This window comes from Trichosurus vulpecula, chromosome 8 (genome assembly GCF_011100635.1).
Source record: "Trichosurus vulpecula isolate mTriVul1 chromosome 8, mTriVul1.pri, whole genome shotgun sequence".
Classification (NCBI taxonomy): Eukaryota; Metazoa; Chordata; class Mammalia; order Diprotodontia; family Phalangeridae; genus Trichosurus; species Trichosurus vulpecula.
In genome coordinates this window covers 30,023,246-30,050,191 of record NC_050580.1, presented here as the reverse complement: position 1 = coordinate 30,050,191, position 26,946 = coordinate 30,023,246, and the positions used below count along the sequence as shown (strand labels likewise).

The 26,946-nt window shown below is 40.4% G+C and overlaps 2 protein-coding genes across 4 annotated transcripts in view; one reads left to right on the top strand and one right to left on the bottom strand.

The window, feature by feature from the left end:
• Positions 1-26,946, top strand: part of CTNNA3 (catenin alpha 3) — a 1,949,360-nt gene that overhangs the window by 768,968 nt on the left and 1,153,446 nt on the right. The window lies entirely within an intron of this gene.
• Positions 23,920-26,441, bottom strand: LRRTM3 (leucine rich repeat transmembrane neuronal 3). The gene is made up of 2 exons (XM_036734547.1): positions 25,817-26,441; positions 23,920-25,460 (listed from the first exon to the last, which is right to left on the bottom strand). Exons 1-2 carry the CDS (start codon positions 25,818-25,820, stop codon positions 23,920-23,922), a joined length of 1,545 nt encoding a protein of 514 aa, XP_036590442.1. The 5' UTR covers positions 25,821-26,441.

The following is a 26,946-nucleotide window of genomic DNA, read 5'->3' as shown; positions in this document are numbered from 1 at the left end:
GGCAACAGCTTGCGAGTGGTAGGCAGCAGTCACCCCCTTCCTGGAAGACTGATTAATCTTTCAGTTTAATTTGCCCCTTGAGACATTAATCTTTAAGGATATCTGGTCATTTCCCCAAGCCTGAAAACTGACAATGCTTTCCCCACTTTCCACTCTACCATGTAAACATTTCATTGCAAATACCCACTGCCTCCCTACATACACACATTCATTTCAAATAAAGCAAAAATCTTTTTTTTTCCTGTGAGCAAAACAATTCTAATCATTTTGATTTGTTTGTTTTGTGGATCTTATCAAGTAAAGAATGCTAGTTTGGGACCAAGACTGAGCATGAGGGGAGGCTATTTGCCTGACTCCCCTAAGATTTCCACCTAATTAGAAATAGGATTTGTAAACACTTCCTGCCTAGACATCTTGGTTTACTTTCTGTCTTTTTAAACACCACAATCCATGCTGCTCCATCTCTTGGCTGGCACAATGGCATGGTCAAGGCTGCAGCTGTTGGCACTGCCCTCCCCCACTCTCCCCATGCCTCATCATGAGTTCTTCAAATGCATCCTGAAGTAGCATACTGCATGCTACACTTTCTTTGATAAATCTGTGACTTAGACTTTAACTTACTATATCTCTCGCGAGCTCCATTCTCAGGCAGGTTAGTTCTCATTTTCAAGGGCCATGTGTATAACCATAATAAAGGAGTTGGCTGTCCTTGGGCAAGAGGAAGACCTATTCCTTAAAAGAGACTTGGGGAATGTTGTTTATAACTACTTGGAAAGAGATATGGGATATTTTCATGGCATTCTGGCTCCAAATCATCCCGATCCATTTCTCATCCTTTATTCTTTAGGAGTAGAAATGGGCTTGGGTAATTCCTTTTATGCTGGCAGAGGGAGATTTCAGAGCTAGTGATTGGGAGGGATGTTTTCTCTGTAACATCGTCCATGACACTGGAGTAAAACTGAGACCCAGCTCATTCAGCTGCAGGCTCTAAGAAGGTCTGTTGTAACTGTGCATTTTAATGAAGCGAATCAGCTGAAGAAATGTTGTCTCTATACTGTGGGGTAGCTGTGTGCCTTGTCCACCGCCCCCAGGGACACACAGAGGACTACTATTTCTCAGGCTGCTATTCGTCATGGCCTCTCGGAGTATATGCGCCTTTCTTTTTGTTATGGTTCTGGGGTTGTTCTTTATTATTTCTTTTAAAAATAAGTGGAAGAAGTTTAATTAACTCCTGCATGGGGCTCTAGAAGAACTGGTTGCATTTTCCAAACATCTCACCCCAAATAAGGGTGAGTTCAGGATACATGCCTTTATTGTGAGTGTATAGAGGCATTTAAAATGTAAATCAATTTCATTGCATTACCAGGGATGACATCTGTACTCTGATAATACAATTGAAATACAAATTGGATTTAGGAGATCAAATACCTTCTCTTAACTAATCACTAGGCCACTATGAACAGAGCCAACAACATGGAAATAAATTGCCCATTGATTGCCCAGGCCCAGCATGCTGGTGAACATTTTGTAAGAGGAAATATGGTGCTGTTTTCTTGGTTAGAGGTCCCAGATGTGGAACTCAGACCTGAGCTTTGGAAATAGTATTGCCTAGTCACCTGTCTGTATGCCATTTCATAGCTTTATTCAATTCAACAAACATGTCATGCATAATGAAAATAGGCCTGGCCTTGGAGTCCTAGAGAGACCTACGTTCAAGTTCTGGCCTCAGTACTCAATGGCAGAACAATTTATACAATGAGGAGAGCCATTTATAGAATAACATGTAAAGACAAATGACTTTGGAAAACCCAATTACTCTGATGGCTACAATGGTCAACCCCAATTCCAGAGGACTTGAGGAAGGTCTAACCCTGACCCTCTGCCTGATAGGAGGGGATGGAGTAGAGATCCAGAGCGAGATCAGGAGGAAATATGGGCTACTTGCTCCTGCATGTTTGTTACTTTGGCTTTTGTTTTTCTTTTTATTTTAAAGGGACAGGGCAAGAAGGAAAGATTAAATGCTTCTTAATTGAAACATAAAATGAAATAGATTCATGTTAGAAATGATCAGTAGTTATGTGTCTGTCCCCAAGTCACTCTGACCTTTTAAAACCTTCTTTCCTTAAATGATAAACTGGAGAAAATAATGCTTTTATTTCCTTCTTCATGGGGCCTTTGGGAGGAAAGCATTTTGTAAGCATTCAAGTAATGGGTTAGCATCCCTCAGTATTTATAATGATAATTCGTACAACAGTAATTAGTATTATGATTATTATTATTTTATTGTGAAGCTGCACAGAGTAGGGCAGGAGTAGGGAACCTGCAGCCTTGAGGCCACATGTGCCCCTCCAGGTCTTCAAGTATGGCCCTTTGACTGATTCCAAGGGGCTGTACTTGAGGACCTAGTGGGGCACATGTGGCCTTGAGGCTACAGGTTCCCTACTCCTGGTATAGGGGATACGAGACTGGTCTAGGCATCTGAAAGACCTGAGTTAAAGCTTGAAATCTGACAGGAATTGGCTGTGTGAATGTAGATCAATCACCTAACCTCTCTGTGCTTGGGACACTTATTTAAAACCATATGTTCAAAAGCACAGACCAACAGGCAAGCTTTGAAACCTGCAGGCGGATCTTTTATATATTTAAAAAGATTAGCAAGATGGGAATAACAAAGACCTACAGTTTCATTTGCAGTCCTCTTTCTCTGCTCTATGGTGCTTTTGCACACAACCATTCTATTTGATATTTAAGTTCAAATTAAAGATAAAAATTAACTTTATAAAAGGACTGTGAATTACAGTTCTGCATCAGTGTGAGGGGATATTTCCACAATGGGAGTTCCCCACAGTGATGAAATTATAGGTTTGGAGGGATAGTCTCTGTCTCTCTCCCTGTCTTTCTGACTTAAGTTTCTCTCCCTCCCTCCCCCTTCTCCTTCCCTCCCTCATTCTCTTTCTATATCTCTGTATCTCTCCCTCCCTCCCTCCCTCCCGCCACCCTCTCCTCTATGTGTCTGTCTGTCTCTGTCTCTTTCTCCCTCTTTCTCCCCACCCCCCCCCATCTAGGGAACTCCTAGGTCAAGATACTCCTTCTAACAATGCGGATTGGCACCTTCTCTGCAACTTGTAGTTCTAGAGAGTTACCTAGATTAGGTAAACTAACAGGTTAAGCTATTTGCTCAGGGGCACACAGTTTGTGTCAGGCATGGGATTTAACCCAGGTCTGTATGGCTTCTACACCAGATCTCTATTACACCATGATGCAGCTCATCTATATCATCCATCCATCTATCTATCTATCCATCCATCCATCCATCCATCCATCTATCTATCTCTATCCATCCATCACTATCATCTGTATCTATCTCTCTGTCCATTGATATCACTAATCTCTCCCTGTCTCTGTCAATATTTATCTGTAGCTCTGTCTCTCTATCTCTATCTAAACACCTATCTAAAGTCTATTTCTAGTTATATCTCTTGCTTGATGCCAATACTTATATACACATCTATCTCTGTATCTACCCCTAGTTCTATTTCTGTCTCTGTGTCTCTCTTCAGTTTTGCTTGTTGTTAGTGACACAAAGGTGATAAATAATACTGTCCCTCCTCCTCTCTCAGAGATGAAAGTCAAATGAATAATAGGTGCTGCCCAATGACTTATCCTTTTACGTGTAAGTTGGCTAACCAGATGGTTTTGGGGGCACTCCTAGTGATATTTTGGCTCCTGGTCCCCTTGGGTAATGAGTCCCAGGAAAGATAAATGACTTACCTAGAGGCATACAGGCAATAATCAGTAAAGCTAGGATGACAAGCCAAGTACTATCTATATTCCAAAGACCAGTCTCTTGCCATTGCACATTGCTATTGTCTAGCATTCTCAATATTATTATTGTATATTATGTATATTGTTATCCAGTGTTATGGACTTTGCATGTTAAATTCCAGGCAGATCTAAAGTGACTAGAGAGGCTAAGAGGAGTTTCTGAGGCATGAACACAAACAAGTACTTGGAGGTTAAGACCATAGATTCACTACAGAAACCCAGTAATTGCTCTCGAGTACTCAAGGCCATTGGCTTTGAATTTCCTGACTTCCAGTGCCTGTAGATCAAAAGACAACAACAGGTCCTCAGCTTCATCCCACTTCATGCCTCCCAGGGAGCTCCTGGAGCCATGCTGACTTTTGTTGTTTTATTTCTGGTTTTGTAGTTGGCTTCAATCTGCCTTACTCTGCAACTCTCCCCCACTGTTCCTTATTCTGCCTTGTGGGGCCAAGTCGAATAAGCTCACCACCCTACTTACCCTCCTCTGGACAGTCTCTGCTTTGTCAAAAATGATTTTCTAGGTCTCTTCCAGCACTATAATTCTATGATTAAGTGAAAGTCAACATTCTGCTCCAAAAGCAGATATGCTGTTTTGATGGCAAAGATACTGTGGCTCATATCTTTGCAGAGATGATGGGTGGAAATGAGCATACACAAGGATCCAAAAATGGAAGAGAAAATCTTTTATGTGATCATCAGATAGCCAAATATGTATTTTTAAAAAATATCCTGGCTCAGAAAACAGAACTGAAGCATGATTTATTTTGAGATGTATTAGGAGGCTTCATCATTTCTATTCCTAAACTCAAACCAATATGCAGACATTATATTTAATCTATGTATATTATATTTATATTTAATGTAGTTATACATTTAATCTATGCATGTATAATACATTTATATTTCACATACATGTCTTATATACAACTATTATATTGCGTGTACATAGTTTAACTAAGCAATGTTGTGAGTATAAATAGGCTCCTGAACTCCCTTATTAGGAAAAACACATTATATCTGGCTATATCATTTTAATTAATATTTAGCTAAGGTTTCAGAAACCATTAACATTTTCTTTTGAATATTGCCTGAAGGTTTTATACTCTAAGGGGCTTGGGTGGTGTTGGAGGGGATGGAAATGGTAGGAGTTCAGAAAAAGACCAGAGGAAAGACCAAGAGGAGAAAAAAAGATGAGGGGAAATCCAACACAGGACCACCATGTGTTGATCTTAGGGCTTTTATGGAGCTAGGAGTCATTGCCCATAAGTAAATATTCTTTTCTTCATTTTGGGTCATGCTAGAGATTAGAGAAATTAGAAAGACTTGTACCGACCATTAATTGTTGAAAATCTGCTTTGTTGGAAGGGCCCATTTAATAAAGTTATTTATTAAATATATACATATATGTTATATAATTTAACATATGAATAATCAAATTCAATAATATCATGCCTGATTCTATCTTGGCCTATTAGGGAAGAATCCTATTCTAGTTATATATGGTAGGCGAAAGCAGGATTGTGCTTTAGACTAGACTAGGAGTGGGGAACCTGAAGCCTTAAGGCCACATGTGGCCCTCTAGGTCCTCAAGTGTGGCCCTGTGATGAATCCAAACTTCACAGAACAATTTGTTTTGGATTCAGTCAAAGGGCTGCACTTGAGGACCTAGACGGTCATGTGTGGCATCGAGGTCACAGATTCCCCACTCCTGGACTAGACTGTAGCAACAGAAGGTAGCTATAAGGGAAAGAGCGGATGACCTAATTGAAGAGGAGAAGACCATACCAAGAAGAGTGGTCCAAGTAGAGGGTTATATTTTTGTGAACCACACTTTACAGGTTGGGTTGTATTTGGATAAATTCATTCTATATAACCAAAATGTTGAGGATATTGTATGTTATAATCTTTCAAGATCTCCCCATTTGGCCTATCCCCCATTATGTATGTCAGCCTTCATCATGGCCACCAAAGCCACCTCTTGACCACTTCCTTGACCACTACTGGATGCACATTTTGTGCTCAGAGCCATCTGGGAGCATATTATAGCTTGAAAGGCCTCAGGGATACAGATTCATAAAATCATGAAATTACAGATTTTTAATATTAGAAAGAACCTCTCAGGACTTTTAGTCCAATTTGGCCCTGACCAAGAATCACTACTATGACTAACCTGAAAAGCCATCATCTGGCCTTTGCTGAGAGTCCACAGTGGTGGAAGAGTCCACACTCTGCCCCAAGCAGCTCATTCTACTACTCATTAGTTCTGATTGTTAGGAAGTCCTTCCTTCCAAGCCTAGCTTGATGTCTTTGTAACTTCCTTCTCCCACTTCTATCCTTTGGAGCTGAGCAGACAAAATTCAGTCCTTCTTCCACATGGCAACACTTTCGATAGTTGAAGGTGGCTATTTCCACCCTCTGTCTCCAGAGCCCTCTCTTCTCCAAAGCTAAAACTCCCCAGTTCCTTTAATTGATCCTCATATGACATGGATTCAAGGCCCTTCACTCTCTTGGTTTTTCTTCTCTGTACATTTCCCAGACTAGCCATTTTTTTTTGCATGAGGCAATTAGGTTTAAGTGACTTGCTCAGGGTCACACAGCTAGTGTGTCAATTGTTGGAAGTCGGATATGAACTTAGGTCCTCCTCACTTTAGGTCCAGTACTCCATCTCCTGCGCCACCTAGCTGCCCCAGACTATCCATTTCTTAGCTAAAATGGGGCACTTAGAATTACATCATTCAATCAGCAAGATTTCTTAAGGGCTGGCACTGTGTTAGGTGGTAGGGTGTAACATAGAATGAAATCTATCTTCCTCACAAGGACCTTACATTCTAACTGAATGCCATCCTATAGAAATAATCTGGTTCATAATGCTCTATAGCTGATCTCCCTGGTCTAGAGTACAGTAGTCATTACAATAAAAAGGTGGAAGAATTAGCATGGCATGTCATTAGTAGTGAAGGATGTTAAGCAGAAATAGGTAAAGAATTGGGGTAGTGGATAACGAGCTGACCTCCAAGTCTAGAAGACCCGGTTTGAAGTCCTACCATCTATTGGGCTTTCTGACTAAGAAAGTCAACTCTGAGAAACTTATGAAGCCATTGAGTCCTGCAGACAGTTCTCAGACTTAAGTTTCAGAGCAGATACCTATTTGCATGGTAAGAAGGGATTCTTCACTGAGGGCTATCTATTTGTTGGTGGTGATTTTTTTTCAGTCTGTTCAGTCATATGTAACTCTTTATGACCCCATTTGTGATTTTCTTGACAAAGATACTGGAGTGGTTTGCCATTTCCTTCTCCAGCTCATTTTACAAATGAAGACACTGAGGCAAAAAGGGTTAAGTGACTTGCCCAGGGTCACATAGCTAGTAAGTATCAGAGGCTGGATTTGAACTTGTCTTCCTAACTCCAGGCCCAGTGCCCTCTCCATTGTGCCACCTACTTGCCCAAGCTACCTATGATGAAATCAAAGGTCTGGTCAAAGAAAATAGAAGAAGGTGACTAATCCTGTAAGAGGGTCTAAGATTTATAGGACAAAGATGGCTTCAAAAACAAGAAGACCTGGGTTCCAGTCCTGCCTCGGACACAGATTGGCTCTGTGACCCTGGACAAATCACTTAACTCTCTCTCAGTGCTCTATGCCAGAGGTATTAAACACAGGCATGTGGCCCAGAACACTAGTGAGCATGGCCTGAACCAGATTCAAATGGAAGGGGGAAATATTTAGCCAAAGAAATAAAAATACAATAAAATATATATAACATTACACTTCAAAATTAGGTCAATATTAGCACCCTCAGAGATACTCATGTGTGGATTAATGGTCCCTGGTTCTATCTGAGTTTGACACCACTAGACCAGGCACATCGGAGCCTATATGTTGTAGAGGAGCCAACCTGTATTGGGAAGGTGTCTTCTAGGCCAAGTTCCCTATGCCAAAGCAATCCTATATCCGAGTCCCTACCTCTGTTTATTATCTTATAAACATGGAATGAAAATCACCAAGGCTGGGTGTATGGAAGATCAGCACTTTGACCTTCCTTTTCTGGGCCTCCCTTGCCTTAGCTTCAAAAGTGAATATGATGATATAAAATGCCTTAGAACACTAACATTGTGTGTCTCATAGTTGTTGATTCAATGTAGAAAATTATAGTCATGCCTATATTTTTATAGGCAAGTAGAGCTTCATTCATAAGCATGGTAAATAACTGCTTTTGTGATATTGTTTCTGGAATTCCAAATGCTCTTTTGTCCCCAAAGGTAATTCTTCATGCCTATTGACTCGTGTTTGCCACTCTGTTTCATTTCATTAGCTTAATGCCTATATATGTATTGAGTTATCTTAACTTCCTGGTCACTTTCCATTCCATTTCACCTCCACGCCAGTTGCCTTGCCCACCAAAGATGACTCTGTGCTGAGGCCTTCTCCCTGACTGGTGAGTCCCTCCCTGAGATCACCATAACTTGAGGATCCTTAGCCATGGGGCTCACTTCCCTTCTGTTGACTCTCTTGTCAATTTTACCTCAACATCACTGGTTTGCTGCTGGGTTGTCCTGAATGATTTCTATCTCCCTTTAAAGTTTTATTTTTCTGTATTAGAATGCCTCAGGAATTTACTAGCTGTGTGAATCTGGGCAAGCCACTTAATCCCAGTTGCCTCGGTTTCCTCATTGATAAACTGAGCTGACGAAGAAAATGGCAAACCATTTCAGTATCTTTGCCAAGAAAACCCCAAGTGGTGTCGCAAAGAGTTGGACAAAACTGAAAGATGACTGAACTACAATTAGAATGTTACTGCATTTCTTTTTTTTTTAAATTTATTTATTTATTTTTAGTTTACCACACACGGTTCTACATAGTTTTGAGTTCCAGATTTTCTCCCCTCCCTCCCCCCTCCCTCCCCAAGACGGCATGGAATCTCATATAACTGTAACGTATAACTTCGCATTGAATTAATTTATGCACTAGTCAAGTCGTGGAGAAGAATTTTGACCAATGGAATGAATCATGAAAAAGAAGAAACAGAACCAAAAAAAAAAAATGTTACTGCGTTGTGAGTAGTGACAACCTTGTGTTTCTACCCCCTTGTATTTAACACAGTTCCCTGCCCAGAGTAAGGATTTAATAAATGCTCTCTCTCTCCGCTCTCGCTCTCTCTCTCTCTCTCTCTCTCTCTCTCTCTCTGTCTCTGTCTTTCCACTTACATAAAAGCACCCCTGAAAAACATCATGTCAATCATTGTCAAGAGAGAATTTAGATTATTTCTTGGCAACAAAATGTGATAATGAGGAATAGTGCAGAACTATAAAAATACTGCCTATGTACTTGATGGGGAGGGAAGATTTGGGGAAAGCATGTCAGGAATGGGAGAAAAGACACAGAAGGAGGAGACAAGGTCATTGAAGGCAAATTACCTCCTTTAGAATATTTCTCTGGATGGCTACTGCCTGTAGATTGCAATTCAGAGGCAAACCCAAGGCATCTTAGACATTCTCAAGTTATATGCTTGATAAATACGTGAAGTAATTGATAGAAAAGAAAGGAATGAAATTGCTCAATGGGAGTAGAAAGCAAACTTGGTATCCTTAAAGGCCCTATATGAAAGAAAAACAAACACATCCTAAGAGAAGCCTTGGAAGGGAACTAAGCAAAAGTTGAGGCAAAGATAGTAAGTATAAATCAAAGGATAAATCAACCATCAAAGAGATGGAGAAAAGACTCATCACTTACTATTTTTAATAGTAAGAAGAATGGTTTGAACCCAATGTTATGGGAGAATTTACTTCTATTTTAATTTTTAGATTCGCCCTGTTCTTTTACTCCCTTGAGTTTATAACTAGCCCAATGCTTTCACAGTTGTGTATAAATGTAAAATAGTCACACCCATTTTGGTATGGTGGACCACAAAAATGACACAGAGTAATTACAGAGCATAAAGATGTATACAGTATTGTATATTAGAGAATGTTATAGAACTACATATATGCAATTCAAATTGAGAGTTGTAAAGCCTTCCTTTAACATCCTCAAGTTGCCATATGAGTAATGAGGACCGAGCCTACAGATCTCAATGGAGTATGCCAGACTTGAGTGTATCCATGGTCACTACATTTTAAGAGGGATGGTGGACAAATGGGAGTTCATCCAGAGAAGGGGGATGAGCTTGGCAAAGGAAACCAGAGAATGTTAGGAATGGTTAAAAGATTTAGAGATGCTTAAGTTGGACAAGATGAAACTTAGGTATAGCATGGCAGAAGTGTTCAAATGTTTTAAGAAATGTCATGTGGAAGACATCATGGAAGAAGTCATGTTGTCTAGGGACCCACGTGCAACAGGTAGAAGTTGTTAGCGAGGGAGATTTCGAAACAGAGTAAAGATGAATGTTCAAAGGTAGCAAAGACTGCTGTGAATCTGAAGACTGTGACTCTCTATCACTGGAAATGGGGTAGTAGAGAAATGATTTTCATTGAATGGAGAACTGGAAAAAATCTTGACTTAGAGCTAGTAGGTCCTAGTGAATCCAAGCCTCTCTTATTTTGCAAATGAGGAAACTGAGGCCTAGAGAGGTTAGGTGACTTGCTGAAGGTCATGCAGATCACATAGATTATAGAGCAAAGCTGTACAGTAGATGATTGCTGATGTCATGTAGTTTCAGGAGTCCAGAAAGGTTTGTTGATGAAAAAGTGGGTTTTTTTAATCCATTAGCTATTGCTTGTCATTCTACTACTAGAGGTTTCTTTCTTTAGCCTAATGCTTAGATACAATCTTGAGCAGCATTATTTCAATCGGTTGTTGGCAAGAGCAGATCTTTCTGATAAACAAATTTGATAATGAGTCTTGGAGATGGAAGTCAAATTCAGCTCCTCTAACCGTCGATCTAATGCTATTTATGTGACATCACTCAAGGTTCTCACTAGACTGAAGATTCTCTTCCTCTAGCTATCGTTTTGTCTGTAGATGGGGGTTAAATTGATTCCTATTCCAGATCTGTACTAGTAAAGGATGTTCCTCACTGGGGACTTCCTGTATTGCTGAAATCACAAGGCTGGTCAAAAATGTGTGCATAGATATGTGAGTGTTTTTTATAAGGATTGTATCGGTGCCCTTTCACTTGTAACATTTTGTTCCAGTTCTTCATCATTCCCATTTGTAAATTGAATTTAATGTTGTCATGTTTTGATTGCAAATTGGCTGCCTCATGGCTAAAATATCTGATCGAGTTCTCTTCACTAGAAATGAAAAGCTTAGAGTTATTGCTCTAGAATCCCTATTATCTGTTCTCAGAAATGACCCAGTCCATGGCTTCCTGTAGGATCTTTATCATCATCGTATTTAGAATAGGAAGGAACCTTTGAGATCATCCAATCTAATCTTCTTTTGGAAGATGAACAAAAGGATGCTCAGAGGTTAATGACTTCCCCTAGGTCACACACCTAATAAATACCAGATGAGATATTAAAACTCAGGTCTTTGGGGCCCCCAGCCCTGGACAATGCTGCTGCTTTATTGGTCCCATTCTGCTTTCAGGAAGTTAAACTGAAGATCCTATCTCTTTTCTGCTCCTGTAACTGATTATGCAAACACCCAGTATCACTTTCTCAAGTAGGGATGACAGGAAGAGTAAACCTTGAATATCACTTCATAGTGATTGCTTACCGGTCTCCCTGTCTAGGAACAGTCTCCTTCTGCCACCTCATCAATGAATTTAAACCCTTGGAGTGCTGAATAAGGGTTTGTGGTTAATTGAAGTCCTCTGCTCTTTACTGACAAAATGTATTTTACACACTGGTTGGATGTAATTAGTGTGATGAAGCCTTAAAAGAAATTGGCTTTGCTAAATTTAGTATTTGCCATGCTGTTTTATATATGAGACAATGGGTTCTGGGGGCTTATCACAGTGGAGACAGAATTGGTCCTACTAATGGCTTCAGGATTGATGGAGTGGTACAGTAGAGCCATGCAGCTTATACCAGGCACCTGACCTTCAATAGTCAGATTCCTTGACCCACCAGGAGTTGGCAATCCAAAGAAACAAGAGAGATCATATCTCTATACATCTTTGGTTGTTTTAATGGAATTCAGATAAAACTTTGGTGGGTGAGTTTGGCTTAGGGTGATTTGGGGGTGTCAAGAGTAGAGTCACACACATTCACACAGATGGTACAGAACCCAGATTGTGAAGGAACTTCAGAAGCCCTCTCTCCCCACCGTTACCTGAACAGAGATTCATTCTAACAAGTACCCAGCAGGTGGTCAGCCATCCTTGGCTTGAAGACTGCAAGAGAGGGAGAACCTACCGTACCCTCAGATAGCTCACCTTGCTTTGGTACATCTTTAATTTCTAGGAAATTTGGCCATCTAGCCATGCTTCACTTTTTACAACTCCCACCCATTGCTTCTAGTTTTGGTTTTTTTTTTTCTGTGTAGGACAAGTAGAACTTGGATAATCTTTTCATATGACAGTTCTTCAAATAATTGAGCACAGTTGTTTGGTCAATCACTCAACAAATTCATATATCGATTAGCATCAATCAACACATGATTATTAACTTCAATGTCCTTACCTTGAGGATGGCAAAGACAGAAACTATGCATAGTAGCATATCTATATCTATCACTAGGAAAGAACTGGAAACATCAAACTCGTTGAATACAGAATTAAACAAACTAGTACATGAGTGTAGTGGAGTATTATTGCATTGTAAGACATAACAATTATGAATAAAATAGAGAAACATGGAGGGACATTTAGTGGTGATAAGTACAGGTAGCAGAACCTAGAAAACAATATACACAATGAATACAGTAGAAATGGAAAGAACAATTTAAAAGGAAATATAATGCTTTCTAATTATGATGGCTGAGCTTGGCCCCCAAGAAGAGATGAAAAATGCATCTCCCTTCCATTCATTTGAGAGGTAGGGAACTATGGGTGACTGCAGGGAACATTGTATACACTGTCAGAGTCAACTGATATTATTGGTTAGTTTTTTAGAACTCCTTCCTCCTCTTCTCTTTCATTTTGATTCTTTGTAAGAAGGATGGCTCTATCACAAGAGAAGGAGAGATATATTTGGAAATAAACTGATTTAAAATCAAAAGACATTAACTTTTAAAAGTCACTTAATAAATATTTGCTGATTGATGGAAGTGAATTAGGTTCAGTTCGATTCAACAAAGACTTATGGAGCACCAGAAGCTTGGATGATAAGGAGAAACATCATGTCAACAGCGGTTCTTGGAAAAAGTTTTAAAAGGAAATGAGGCATTCTGAGAGGCAGAGGCTGGTATGCTTGGAGTTTCTAGCCAGAAGCTTGGGATAATTGCCAAGATTCTAGGTATTGAAGTCAGAGGATCTCCTTTTAACCTTGGCTCTCTTACTTACGTATTACCTGTGAGGGTCTTTGAGTAAGCCATATCAACACCCTGGGACTCCGACTCCTCATTTATAAAATTAGCTCGTCTGTAAAGTTCCTTCCATTTAATTATGTAGTCTATCTGAAGGGATGGGACTTTAGATAGATTTTGAATGAAGGGACCAAGTTAAATTGAGATATACAACCAAGATGATTGTTCAGGCCAACAGAAGAATAAAAGGAATAGAGGAAGACAACAAACAACTGGGAAACAGTAGGAAAACCACCAGATTTGGAGTCAGGAGACCTAGATTAAGATTCTAGTCTGCCTTTTATTCATTTTGCGATAAGTAGTTAAGCTATTTCAGCTCTAAGTACTTCAGCTTTCTTATCCATAAGGAGAGGGGACAAGATTGTGTCTAAGTACTTTCCTGCTTTAAGCCATATCCTGTCACTAATATGAAAATCCTGACTCTTCTTTTGACTGTATATCAATTAATTTCACCTGTCAGACTGTTTCCTTATTTGTAAAATAAAAAAAAACAGGATTGTATTAGATGACCACCAAGATGGGCACTAGCTCCAATGTCCATGTACTTGACCTTTATAGGAAGCAAAAGAGGAGCTAAATTTTTTAAAATTTAGAAATATGAAAAGACAAAAAGTATAAGATTATGATTTAGAATCTGTGTTATTTGATTTATTACCAACATGATTTTGATCATCATGGCAGTGTCTGTGGGATGAAAGATCTGCACTGGTAAAGCATAGCAGGAAGGTAACCTGAGAAGGTTGGCATCACAAAAGAATTCTTTCTTTGCCTGTTATTGGGTTTCAGGTCAATTTTATAGAAATGATAACCAAAGCAAGAGATGGATTGGCAATCCTGTGCAATTGTGTTTATAGCAATTCTTCTCAAGGGGAAACACACAAGCATTTAGATAGTACCCATTACGTGCTGAGTGCCTTAGAAATGTCTCTTTTGATACCCACAACAACTACATGAAGTAGGTGCTATTGTCATCTTCATTTGGCAATTAAGGAAACAGTTAAGTGATATTCCCAGGCTTACAGAGCCAGAAAGTGTCTCAGACCAGATTTAAACTCGAGTCTTCCTGATTGGAATGCCCAGCACTCTATTCACTGTGCCACATAGCTCCCTTTACAAACTCTTATTTTACAAGCCACAACTTTTTTCTAGTTATAACTTTCACAATATAAGGTCCTCAGTAGAGAGAGAGAGAGAGAAGTTGGAACAGATATATTCTGGGAGGCTCGAAGAGACTAAGACCAGGAGATTTAGAGAAGTTGCTGTAAAGATAGAGATAGTTCATGAAGTAGGGGGGAATAGAGTGATTAGCTTGTCACACCAAGAGCCCAGTTGAAATTAGAAAACAAATTTGTAGCTGGCTCAATCTGTAATGTTCTTTTATTTCCTCCAGCTTTGATCAGCAGCCTGTGAAGAAGACAGATGGTAGAAGCACCCCAAAGCTCAAGTTTGGCAAAATGTGGGGATAACCCAAGACAGCAAGTTGAGATAGGGTGGTGGGGAGAGGCTACCAAGTGTAGGGATAATGGCTTTGGAAAGAATTAATGCATGGAGGGGATAATGGTCACAGTACGGAAAAAGAACTGAATTAGCGGTTGTAAAGAATAGAGAAGGTTGTAGTGCTAAAAGAGTATGATTAGGTAAAGGAATTTCAGAGCGAATGAACTTGATAGTGAAATACTTACGGGTGGTGATGGAAAGTTTAAAAATATGAGAATCTTTGTGTGTATTTTGGATTTAGTGGAGTTATGGGAATTGAACAGAATGGGAGAATGGGAATTTAGGGTATTTGAGGAAACATCAGTATGTATATTGAAGTTCCCAAGTATGAGGGCAGGTATTGAGGTGGTGAGAGGCACTGGACTCACTGAGAAAGGAAGGAGAATGTCTTAAAATTTTGGAGATAATAGCCACCAAAATCTTTATTGGGTGATAAATTAGGATTCAATGTACCTCCAGAGGAGGAGTTGCTGAGTAATGGTGATAGAATGAGAGCCTAGACATGTCCAGGAATCAGGGAGTATTATGACTTCCCCACTTCAACCAGTGAGTCATGGGGTAATAGACAAAGTGTAGTCAGGACTGGAAAGGGTGACGAAGGGAAACTCACCAAGAATGAGCCAGATCTCAGTGACCATGAGAAGATGGAAGGAGTGAGAAAGGAACAGGCTTAAATTGTTAATTATGGAATATGTATTCCAGAGGGCACAATAGAAGACACTAAAAATATGCAGTGAGGCATTGGGCTAAGGGTTAGGATTGAGGTAGATGTAGATAAGACAATGAGCAGGCAGGGATGAGGACTAGGGTTGGAATGTTGGAGGCAATGGATTTAGAATAGGTAATATGAATAGCTAAGAGATTAACTAAGGAGATTATAAAGGGATAAGACTATCCTAACTAATTAGGATTATGTCTGGGCAGACTGTCAGAGCACTTCTAAGGCCCCTTCCAGTTCTAAATGTATGATTCCATGATCCTTGTGCCTGTAGTAATTCAATTTTATTCACTCTATTAGCAATGAAACAAACCAGCAAAAATCTTCCATCTAAAAACAGCTTTTATATAAATAGGAAACAAATACTGCTCAACCAGAGATTAACCATATCCAGTGGAGAAGACTGGATTTGTGTTGACCAATCTTTGATACAACAAATGGGAAAAAACGTCATCTAGAAGGTTTTCAATTTTCAGAGGCTTAATGCTGGGTTACAAATGAAAGAAGACAAATGACATTGAACATTGCTACTTTCCTAGCAGAGATCAGCTCCTTAAACTGGTGTAGAGAGAAAAAATTCCCTACTAAATACAGATTTCAGGTACTTTTTTCATTGAATCACAAGCCAAGTGATGGACAGTTGGGATATGAGCCAGTGCCAGTGCCAGTTTAATATAAAACTCTGTTATCTCATTGCCTTTAACCCCTGAAATGTGTCAGCATTCAATATAATTTCTTATAATTATTAAACATAAGGAAGGATTATCACAAGATATGTGGTGGAAGGGACATGGGAGATTTACCTGGCTGTATGGCCAACTCTTGTTTCCCAGCCATGCTCTAGAAGGCTATCTTAGCTAATATCCTCTTTGTGGCTGCTGTATGTAGTTCTTACTGTTTAAAAAAAGTACATTTTAGAGTTTTGTGGAATATAAGCTTTTTGAGGGCAGACATTGTTTTCTTTTTGTTTTTGCCTTCCCTGTGCCTAGAACAGTGCCTATGACATAGAGTAGGCTCTTGGCGAATAATTTCTCTGAGAAACGTCTTATGTTATACAGTGGTGGAAAGAATGACGAGCTTGTGAAGTCTCATTTATTGAAGTAATTGAAAACTTGAACTTGGTATAAACATGGGTAGATTTGCTTGACTACCAACCCCAGAAAATATTGTTGGGTTATTACTGAGGCTATCCCTGCTGCTGCTACTACTACTACAACCTTAAAAATAAGCCAATTTCAAACTGTAGAGGGGCTGCTCACACTACTGGCCCTCAGGTTAGTCATTTGTTTGTTTGTTTGTTCTTTAGTTCAGTTGGCAAAGATGCTGGAGTGGTTTGCCATTTCCTTCTCTAAATAATTCTGCAGGTGAGGAAACTGAGGCAATCAGGGTAAAGTGACTTGTCAAGGTCCCATAGCTAGTAAGTGTCTGAGACTAGATTCGAACTCAAGTCTTCCTAACTCCAAGATCGGATGCTAGGTGAGTACAAAATGAGATTTCAACTCCATTCAATTCATGAAAAATTTAGAGGTAGCATGAGGTAGTAGATAGAGAACCAGCTTTGGGTTTAAGTCCTGCCCCTGACACAGACTAGCTGTATGATCTGGGCTAATCTCTCCATGTCACAGTCAATTCTTAAGACTTTAAATAAGAGCCAGGGCCAATCTGCATTGGTAGAAATCTCATCATTAGGAGTTCTCTGTAAAGATGAAAGCACAGATTCAATAAAAAACAAAAGGCTAAAAAATCCATTTATCAAGCATTTACCATGTACTGGGAAACTTTAGACTCAAAGATAAAATACAATAATCTTTACCTTCAAGAAGCTTATATTCTTCTGAACAAGTGTGTTAACTTCCCCTCCCGCAAAAGCAAATTATTTTCAGATCTGGAAAGACACACACACACACACACACACACACACACATACACACACACTTCCATACTAACATTTTCATTCACTCACTGCATTGCCAAATTTGGGATCTAATACCTGAAAACTCATATGAATTTCTGTCCTCCTATGGATTTCCCATTAAGGTCAGAGAAACAATCACTCCTTCACATGCATCAAGTTGGTGTAAGAATTTAGTTTTGCAAAGGGGTTTTCGGAAACCATTTGGCCAGAACCAATTCTATTTGGTCTTCAATGTGTTCCTTAAATTCATCAGTGCTTTCTGTCTTTCTCTTTGTCTTCCTGGCCTTGTCTGGTTCTTACTATCAAAGAGAAAAAGCAAAGAAGAGCCTGCCTGGAATTTCTGCTTAATAATATAAGTAGTTTTAGTCATGATAAGAGGAGCAGTGCTTAGTCCAGTACCTGGCGCATAGTAGGTACTTAAAATGCTTGTTGACTAATAATGGCAATAGTGAGGATGATGATGATGATAATGATGATGATGATAAGAGAACACTAATAAGTTAGTGATTCATCTTGGGCTCTTTCTGTCTAAACTCCTTTAAATATAAAGATGATCACAATAGTTCTAACAAACACAATAGCAAAAATCACAACTGACATCTAGATAGTGCTTTAATGTTTGCAAAGTGCTAAACATACAGTATCTCATTTTAGCCACATAAGATATGAGATAGCTACTGAAAGTATAATTGGCTCCATTTTACAGATTAAAAAAAAACCCTAAAAACCAGAGAAGTGATGTGATTTGCCCATGATCACATGACCTAGTAAGTGTCAGAAGCTGGCTTTGAGCCCAGCTTTTCCTGACTCCAAGGCCAGTGCTTTATTCCACCTACATTATATCACCTCCTCAGGCTATGTGTAAGGATGATATTGCAAAACTGATGAAAGAGGAGCAGTGGGAGAAATTATGTTGGACGTTACTGGTTATGAATTGAATTTGGCCAAGCTGGGTGGGTGCTGGACACCAAGGCTAGTGCTTATTTTCATGGCTGGCTTAATCTATACTCTGAATCAGGGATTCATGTCATGTCATCCATGGGTCCATGGATATGTATTTTATATATATATTATATATATTATATATATATATATATACACACACATACACATGTATGTATATATGCATATACATGTATGTATATACGTGTGTATATGTGTGGATAGGTATATGTGTATATATGTATGTTTATGTATATGTGTGTATATGGAGGAGAGGTCAGCAAACTTGGATGAGGAGATATATATATATATATATATATATAGACACATACATATATATACACATATTTAGTAATCTTTGATTTACTTGGTAACCTTATGTATTTGATTTTACTCATTTAAAAACATTATTCTGAGAAGTAATCCATTGTTTTCACTAGACTGCCAAACAGGTCCAGCTACAAAAAGGTTAAGAACTCCTGCTCTAAATAAACTCTTTCACATTCTTCTTCCTGTAAATGCCAGATTGGGAGAGGGCAGAGCAGAATTCAGAGGAGGGGATGGTTTTCTTGCTAATCCGTGGAAATCCTCTACTTCATCTAAGAAGCCAGCTGTGTACATTAGCATTCCTTGGGAGGAAAGCAAGGTGTCATCATCTGTGAATCATCAGGCCAGAGCATTTCATTGCTGGAAGGCCTGACTGAATGAACAGAGAGGTAGCTACAAGGTGGAAAAGTGCCAAGCTCCCCAAATATGGCCATATGTGTAGAGTATCAGGCCAGTGGTGTGCGCAGTCCCTCCTCAGCCCCTGTAGACCTGCTATCTAACTAATCTCTGAATAGCACATCACCAGCTTTCCCCATTAAGACAGGAACATACTTCTTGCAAACTTAATTTAGGCCATCTTTCAGAATCCTCACGAATGCAGACATTGAAAAGTGCAGTGGAAACGTGTCAGAATCTTTGGCTCACATTTCCATGTTTAAATAATTTAAGAGGTTTCTCTTGGGCCTTCATTACCCAGAATGATTTTCTACAGTGAATTCTCAGCGACGATTTCGAGTTCTTGGTACCTATTCCTGCTCTTCTCTGAATCCCCCTCCTCCCATCACTACATTTGATTAAAGTTTACAAACCACTATGCAGAAGGGACCTTGAAAAGAAGATTTCATTACAATTATGCACCCTGGTTAAAGTCAGAAAAATGGGATTCAAAGATGATACATCTTTGGAATGACTTACAGTATAAATAAACACACTACTGTGCAGGAGGCAGGATAATAAGCTAAAATGCCTAAATTGGAGGATAAATAGCTGTGATTGATAGAATCATCCACTAGGTGGCAGTGTGGTTCTACAGAAGTCCAGCTGGGCAATTCGACTTGGGGAGTGGACTCACCAAAAAGAACATTAAGGGGGAAAATGTTTTGAACTCTGCAAAGATCCAATGTCAACATCTTGGGAAAACAGGAAACTCACTTTTAAAAGGCAGATTTGGTGGTGGTGGCGGGGGAGGGGGAGGCGGGGGCGGGGGGAGGTTTGTGTGTTAGTTACAAGACTGTAGCATTAGGGATTTGTTCCCTAACGATGCTAAGCTGAGAAACAGACGCGGGAAGGGAATCAAGGTACATTTCTGGAGAGCAGATCAAGCCCATGACTCATGAGCCTGGACCAAAAGCAATCGAAGGTCTGACCCTCCTCCAGAGATCAGTGGAGGAGATTGTGTAACTGCTATCACCTTTGGGTGATGTCATGGATGTTGCATTGCTCTCTCCCTATGAAATATGGCATTCTATCCAGCCTACAAGGAATTCACAAGGTTTAGGTGTGGATGGCTGCCACCAGAGAGTTCAAGGGAATAAATAACAAAAATAGTAATCCTTAACTTTGTCATGAGAAAGAATCTATCCCTTACCACCGGTGGACTCTGGCAAAGTCATGAGGTGGGGGTGGGGGTGGGGTTCCTGCCTCCTCTGAGATAGGATGGAGATCTGCTGACATTTAGCAGATTGCAATGGAGTTGATAGTACCTTGGGTTTGAAAACCAACAGAACTTTGGCTTCTTATCTCATCTCCGACACTGACACTAGTTACCTGTGTTGTGACTTTCAGCAAGTCACTTAGATTCTTTAGGTCTCAATTACCTCCTCCATCAAATGGCTGAATTTAACTAGACAATCACTCAAGTCTCTTTGAACTCTTGAAATGTGATCTTGTGATTCTTGGATCTGGATTCAAATCTTCCTCCATACACAGACTAGCTGTATGACTCTTGGTAGCTTTCCTTCTGTGAGTCTACTATAAAATGTGCATAGTAAAAGTACATACTTTACAAGATAATCCTAAGGCTCAAATGAGACAATGTAGGTAAAGTGACACAAACAAGAGAGTAATATATAAAAACAAGATTACATCATCATAATCATCTCATCCACATTTAAAATAATAACATTTTCCTATTTTATATTCACTTTCATATAAACATATCCCTTTAAAGTTTGTGAAGCAGTTTACCTACATGGACTCATTTGATCTTGGCAGTTAACTGGTTAGATAGTTGACATTTCTATGCATATTTTATAGATGAGGAAACTAAAGGGCTCAGAGAGAGAAAATTCTTTGTTCAGGGCCACATAGCCAGTTAGTGACTGGGATGATTCAAACCCAGATCTTAGATTCCTAGTTGCTGATGATGACTGTTTTATTATTTCCACTAGAGTTGTTTCCTCCCCAATGGAGAAAAAAGAAACAAAGTAACACAGGCATGCGGTCTGCTTAGCTCTCATATATGACATGAATTCCCCATTTTCTCAAAACATGGCCCTAAGATACTAAGTGCCTGCTCTCTGAACAAGAAAATATTTGGGAGATGTGGTTGCTACTGTTCTCTCATTGTATAGGCAATATGGTTGTTATAATGTTCTTGGCACCCACACAGCTAGATTAAAGACCATAATTATCCCTGAATCAACATGGATTTTCTTGTCTAGAGCTTTTAGCTTGGTTCCTGTCTGGTATTCCATTTATGGTCAACATTGAGTATAAAAATGAGGAATTCAATGCTAGCTTTCTAAATATTAATCATTCATTTCCTTTTCCATTCCCTTTTGGAGACCAATTCCAGCTTTTATTTGGGGAACACTATTTAGTATAGTGTGAATACATGTAACATGTATGGAGCGTTGGTAAGACTGAAGGGGGAAAAGATCAAAAAAACAACAAAAACCAATGAAATATCACAGTAGTGTTATCATCTATACTTTGCCTAAGGGAGTTAGTGTCTATCACATGATAGGCATAGGTGAAATCACAGACTAGAAATGTCCTTTTTTCACTTGGAACACCAGCTTTAATTAATACAATCACCATTAGTACACACACAAGCCAAATTGATTCAAGAGCTTTTCTGCCTGAGATGGGTCCATTTTTACTGACATATCATGAAAAAACTGCAAAATTACAACTTGGTTACCAACATCGCAGAAGCTTCCACTACCCAGTATTTTTTTTTTCTTCCAGCACAGTGGATAAGCAACCTGCATGATTTCTCAGCTAGAAATTTCTGATGCTTTACCATAAACCAATGGATAATAGCAGTATGACACAGTTAAATACATTGCAGTAATGAGACATCCCCTCTGACTTGGGCATCTGTGTTGGCCTCTAAACCAAAACAAAGTTTTATGGAGAAAAGGAACTGGGAAATGGTTTTAATTTTTTTTTATTGCCAATTAATCTATGATTTCCAAAGTCTACTTTCATTGCAATTTGTATTCCATGGAGCATCGCATTTCTTTCCTCCCAAGCACAGGAAAGCAAAATATTAAAATTCCAGGGAAGCACAGTTTTTTTTTAAGAGGGGAAAAAAATACCCCAGCCCCCATTTCCTTTCCTGTCTTTGCTGCAGTGGTCCTGTTTTAGAGACACAGTGACATGGTTGAAGATGGGTGGACGTGTGGCTTAGCAAGCCAATTTAAATCCTACAGCCGAGCTGTTGCCATCCCTGAATAAAGCTTCTGTAAAAGAGCTGTTTGGTCTGGGGGATGGAAGAGAAAAATGACCCACCCCTTACCTCCCCCCAAGATCCACAGTCCCCCCCTCCCCAGATTTAAAGAAATAGCTTATCTGCACATTGATATAAATTGTTTGAATACAGAGGCTAGGATATTGGGTGCTGCAGTCAATAAACTTTTGCCAGTGGCATAAGAAACATGGGCATGCAGCTGGCAGGGTGCCATCAGTATTTGGCCAGAGCCATGTTGATGGAAGATTTCACATTACCCAAGGATATCCCTGAATCTCCCTAATGTCTGCAATACAGAAACAAATGGAAACTATGATGGAGTTTTTTTTTTAATATTTTCTTTCTTTTTTTCTCTCTTTTTTAAAGTCCTTTTGTTCATTTCTTAAGGCGTTTCCCCAAATGGGCTCCCCCCTCACTCCCTACAAAGCCTGTGGCTGGTAGGATGTGGGTCTTGGAAAGATTCCTCTCCAGCTTCTGAATGAAGCCTCAGTTAGCCATGAGAGGAGTGGTGTGCATAGCTCAGAAACAGGACAGCCTGAAGAAGCCCCAAACAGAGAACCCAGACTAAGCTCCTAAGCTTTGCTGCTTTTCCTTACTATGAGGTCTATGAAAAAATTGTAAAGGAAAGAAGAAAAAGAAAAGAAAAAAATCCCCACCACACAGTACCCTCCCCCTCAACATGTACCAGAAGACTTTACAAGCTCTTTTCCTTCCTCAACCTTACTTTCTGAAATCTTTCCATGGAGCAAGGAGGGGATTCTATCTCTTCATATCTGCGTTTTGACAGTTCTTCTGCAGTGCCATTTGAATGTCCAAAGAAACCAACAGTGGGGGAAAAAATCAGTAGGAATTCACATGCATGGGTTTCAATGGAGAGGCAACCACTCTGAAACTTTGCATTTGCACTCATCACACTCCATTTTGCAATTCCCTAGTTGCATTTTTAACCCTTTCCTTCGCTCCCAGGCTCAACTCCTGAAAGGGACTAGGATTCTGTTTTAATCCAGCACTATCTTTTGATTGGTCCTTGCAATTATTTTTATTTTTTTAACCTAGCTCTGTTTATGGGGCTGTTATTGCAATATTTCCCGCAATAGTTATCTTTCTCAAATGAATTGAGCCCTTGGATACCAGAATCCCTTCCTAGTCCCCTGGACGTATTCAGTGAATTGCAAAGCAACTCCTCCCACCCTCAACAGTATGCAGGTCTGGCCTGAAGGGAGCAGCGTGACTGCAGATGTAGGGGATTACTGATGAAAGAAGTTTTATCTTAAAACAAGGGAGACTTTAATGAAATCAATGAAGGTTCTTGTACAATAGGGATTCTCCTAAAGCTGGGAGCTCAGACTCCTCATAGATTGTGGTGTTTAAACTGCCATGAGTTGACTTTGTAGGGGAAAAAAAAGGAGGAAAAAAAACAGTATCAGGATTAAGCTGAAATTGACATAGAACTGGGGAGGGGGGAAGGTTAGGGAGGAGAAAGAAACCAACAAGAAACATACACCCACTCACCAACCCCCACATGTTTCCCTTCATAGTCACTGTAGTTCGAGACAGCCCCACTATTTGCCAGCGCTCTTAGGACAAGGGATTCATACCTCACACTCCCTGGAGCCCGACTTGCTATATGTGCAGGGTCCTGTCCCATTGAGCAGCATCTCACTGGTCTCTGTGTTGGTGGGCTTGTAATCAACATAGAATTCCTGGGTGCTGGGGGTCATCTGTTTGAGGGACTGCCTTTTCTTTTTCCTGTGCCTCCGCATGAGCGAACGCTGCTGCAGCTGCTTCATGCTGGCGGGGTACCGCTTCCAGGACACATAGATCACCAGCAGGATCACTAGGACGGATAGGAACAGGGCCACGCTGCCAGCGATGATCTTGTGGAAAGATATGTGTTCCGTGTCCTCTGGGTCGGTCTCTGGGCCTGGCTCAGTGGCCCCCACTGTGGGGGGGACAGGGGGCTTGCTCTCATGCTTGGGCCTGGGCAACTTGGGTTTGAAGGTGGGTTTGGGCAGAGCCCTGGCCAGCTCGAACCTCTCTGTGGTACTTTTGCCACAGATGCTATAATTTTTCACGGCGTCAATCACATTCACCCCTTGTAGCTCTTTGGGGCTGGCACAGATGATGGTATTTTCCCTCAGTCCTTTGAAACTTTTCAGCCAGTTGACCAGGGAGCAAATATTCCTGCTGCATTCCCATATATTTCCGGCTAGGCTAATGTCATTGAGGGATATCCAAGAATCTAAAATCTCTTGCCCAATAAATGTCAACTTATTGGAATCCAGGTTGAGGCGTTGCAAATTGGGGACACATTGGAAAACGCTGGGTCCACTGAAGGCTTCGATTTCATTCCCTGACAAATCCAGCCTCTGCAAGGAGCTCCAGGTCCAGGACATGGTTTGCCCTATGACACTGATTTTATTCCATTGTAAGTACAGGTTCTGCAGGCTGACTAGCCTAGGGAACAGTGCCAAGTTGAGCTTGGAAAACTGATTATGCTCCAGGTGAAGTTCTTTCAGGCGGATCATGCCTGCAAAGACATTCCTAGCCAGGCTTCGGATCCTGTTGTAGCCCAGGTCCAAGAGTTCCAGGTTGCGACAGTCTTGGAATATCCTCACAGGGATGGTTCTGAGCGAGTTGGACCGCAAATGTAAACTCAGCAGCTTCCGCAAGCCCCGGAATTGTTCTGATCCCAGAGACTGCAGCTGGTTATAGGACAGGTCCAAGTTCCGTAAATTGGTCACAGGTCTGAAGGTATTGTTAAGAAAATAGGAGATGCGATTGGAACTCAGAATCAACTCTTTGAGTCTGCGTATGCCATTAAAAGCATTCTCGTCTATATTGCTGATATGGTTGTGGTCTAGGTACAGCCAGGTGAGCTGATTGAGACCTTTGAACTGGTTATATTTAAGTTTCTGAAGGCTGTTATAGCGAAGGGATAGACCTAAACAGCCAGCAGATATACTTGAGGGTATCTCCTGTAATTTCTGAGATTCACAATATACCATTTTGCCTTCACACCTACAGCCCTTAGGGCATCCTCGTTCAGCAGAAGAGAGCATTGTCAGTAACACAGTGGGGGCTATTACCAGGGCTACAGCTGATCCGCTCAGTAGCCTAATTACATTGAAACCTGGAAATAAAAACAACTTAGAAAAGTTATCCCCCCAAAAAAAGAATTCATGTATTTTTTTTTCAATCAAGCAAAGGAAAAAAAAAAACATTTAAGGATTTTTTTTTAATTCTAAATCAGGATCACCCAATTTACCAGCTAATATCCTCTCTGCCATTTAAAGAAAACCATCTTTTGAGATGGTTTAAAAAGAGTTAAGCAAGGCATTTCTCTGGCAGGCGATTGACTCTACAGTCATACAAGGCAAGACAGTCTCTATGACAATTAAGCCAGAATTTATGCACAGGCTTCATAAATGTATCTACATACATATATTTCCACAATTTTTTTAAAAGAAGAAAAAAGACAAAACATACCCATCCTTTGTGTTGTTCACAGGTCTTCCTTAGGTCCTTTGCTTTGGCTTAGGGTACCTCTAGCATGACAGCCCCTGTCAGCTGCACTGTCGTGAGTCAGGGCTCGCTGACACCCAGGAAGAAAAATTGGACCCCTTGGGAGATGGACCAATTTGGGCACATTATTCTTTGCCTGCCAGGCAAAACCCTCCAAGAACAAATAAATGCCAAGTGGGCATCTGCTGCCGAAGTCGAGATTCCTCCTAGGTAATGGGATCTTCATGAATGTTACGTTTTTGCATTTTTACACTTTGGGGAGGAGGGGGATAGAATGAAAGAAAAAAAAAACACCACCCACCCAAACCTCCCCTAACCACAACTGGCTTCTACAGTTTCTCCTTAGAGCAGAACATGCTGTCTTCCTCTGGGCCAGCTTCTCCTAGCTGAGCGACCACATCTGTATTCCATAGCCCCGCAGTTACTTCTCTTAGGCAGCTCTGGGTTGGGCTGCGGAGCTGCTGCTTCCCGGGAGCACAGAAGGCAATAGCATCCCCTCTGGCTGCTGCCGCTGCGTGTCCGCCACCGTGCAGGAGCTCAGCTCCCTTCTGCAGCCTGGCATGCTGAAAGCTCCCCCGACTGACTGACTGTTGCTCTGGTCCCTGAGAATCCAGTCTTATGTAAAGCTGCCTCCAGTGGTGAAGTGTATTATGGGCATGTGCAGAAACAGGGGCCTCTTTTATCTTGCAAATGAGCAAGCTCTCTGCTGGGAAATGAGGAATGACTGGGTGCCTCAAGAGGGGCCAGGGATGGGGGTGGTCGACTTGACCAAAAAAGTGGTCACTTTTAATGTTCGTGATTATTTTCGAGTCTAGGTTTTCAGGGGCTAGATTGGATCCATCAACTGTTCCAGGGGAATTTTAAGAGCCTCGAATTAGGTCTGGGAGGAACTTTAGGGATTATCTACTTTAGAGACTGCTAACCTTTTTCTGGTTTGTATCTCCACTTCCCCTTGGCAATGCAGGGGAATCTATAGACCCTTTTTCAGCATTATGTTTTTAAATGTGTAAAACAAAATTTATGAGATTACAAAAGAAACCAAGTAAATAAACATAAAGTTATCCAAAAAAATTATAAAAGAAATGAACCCATTT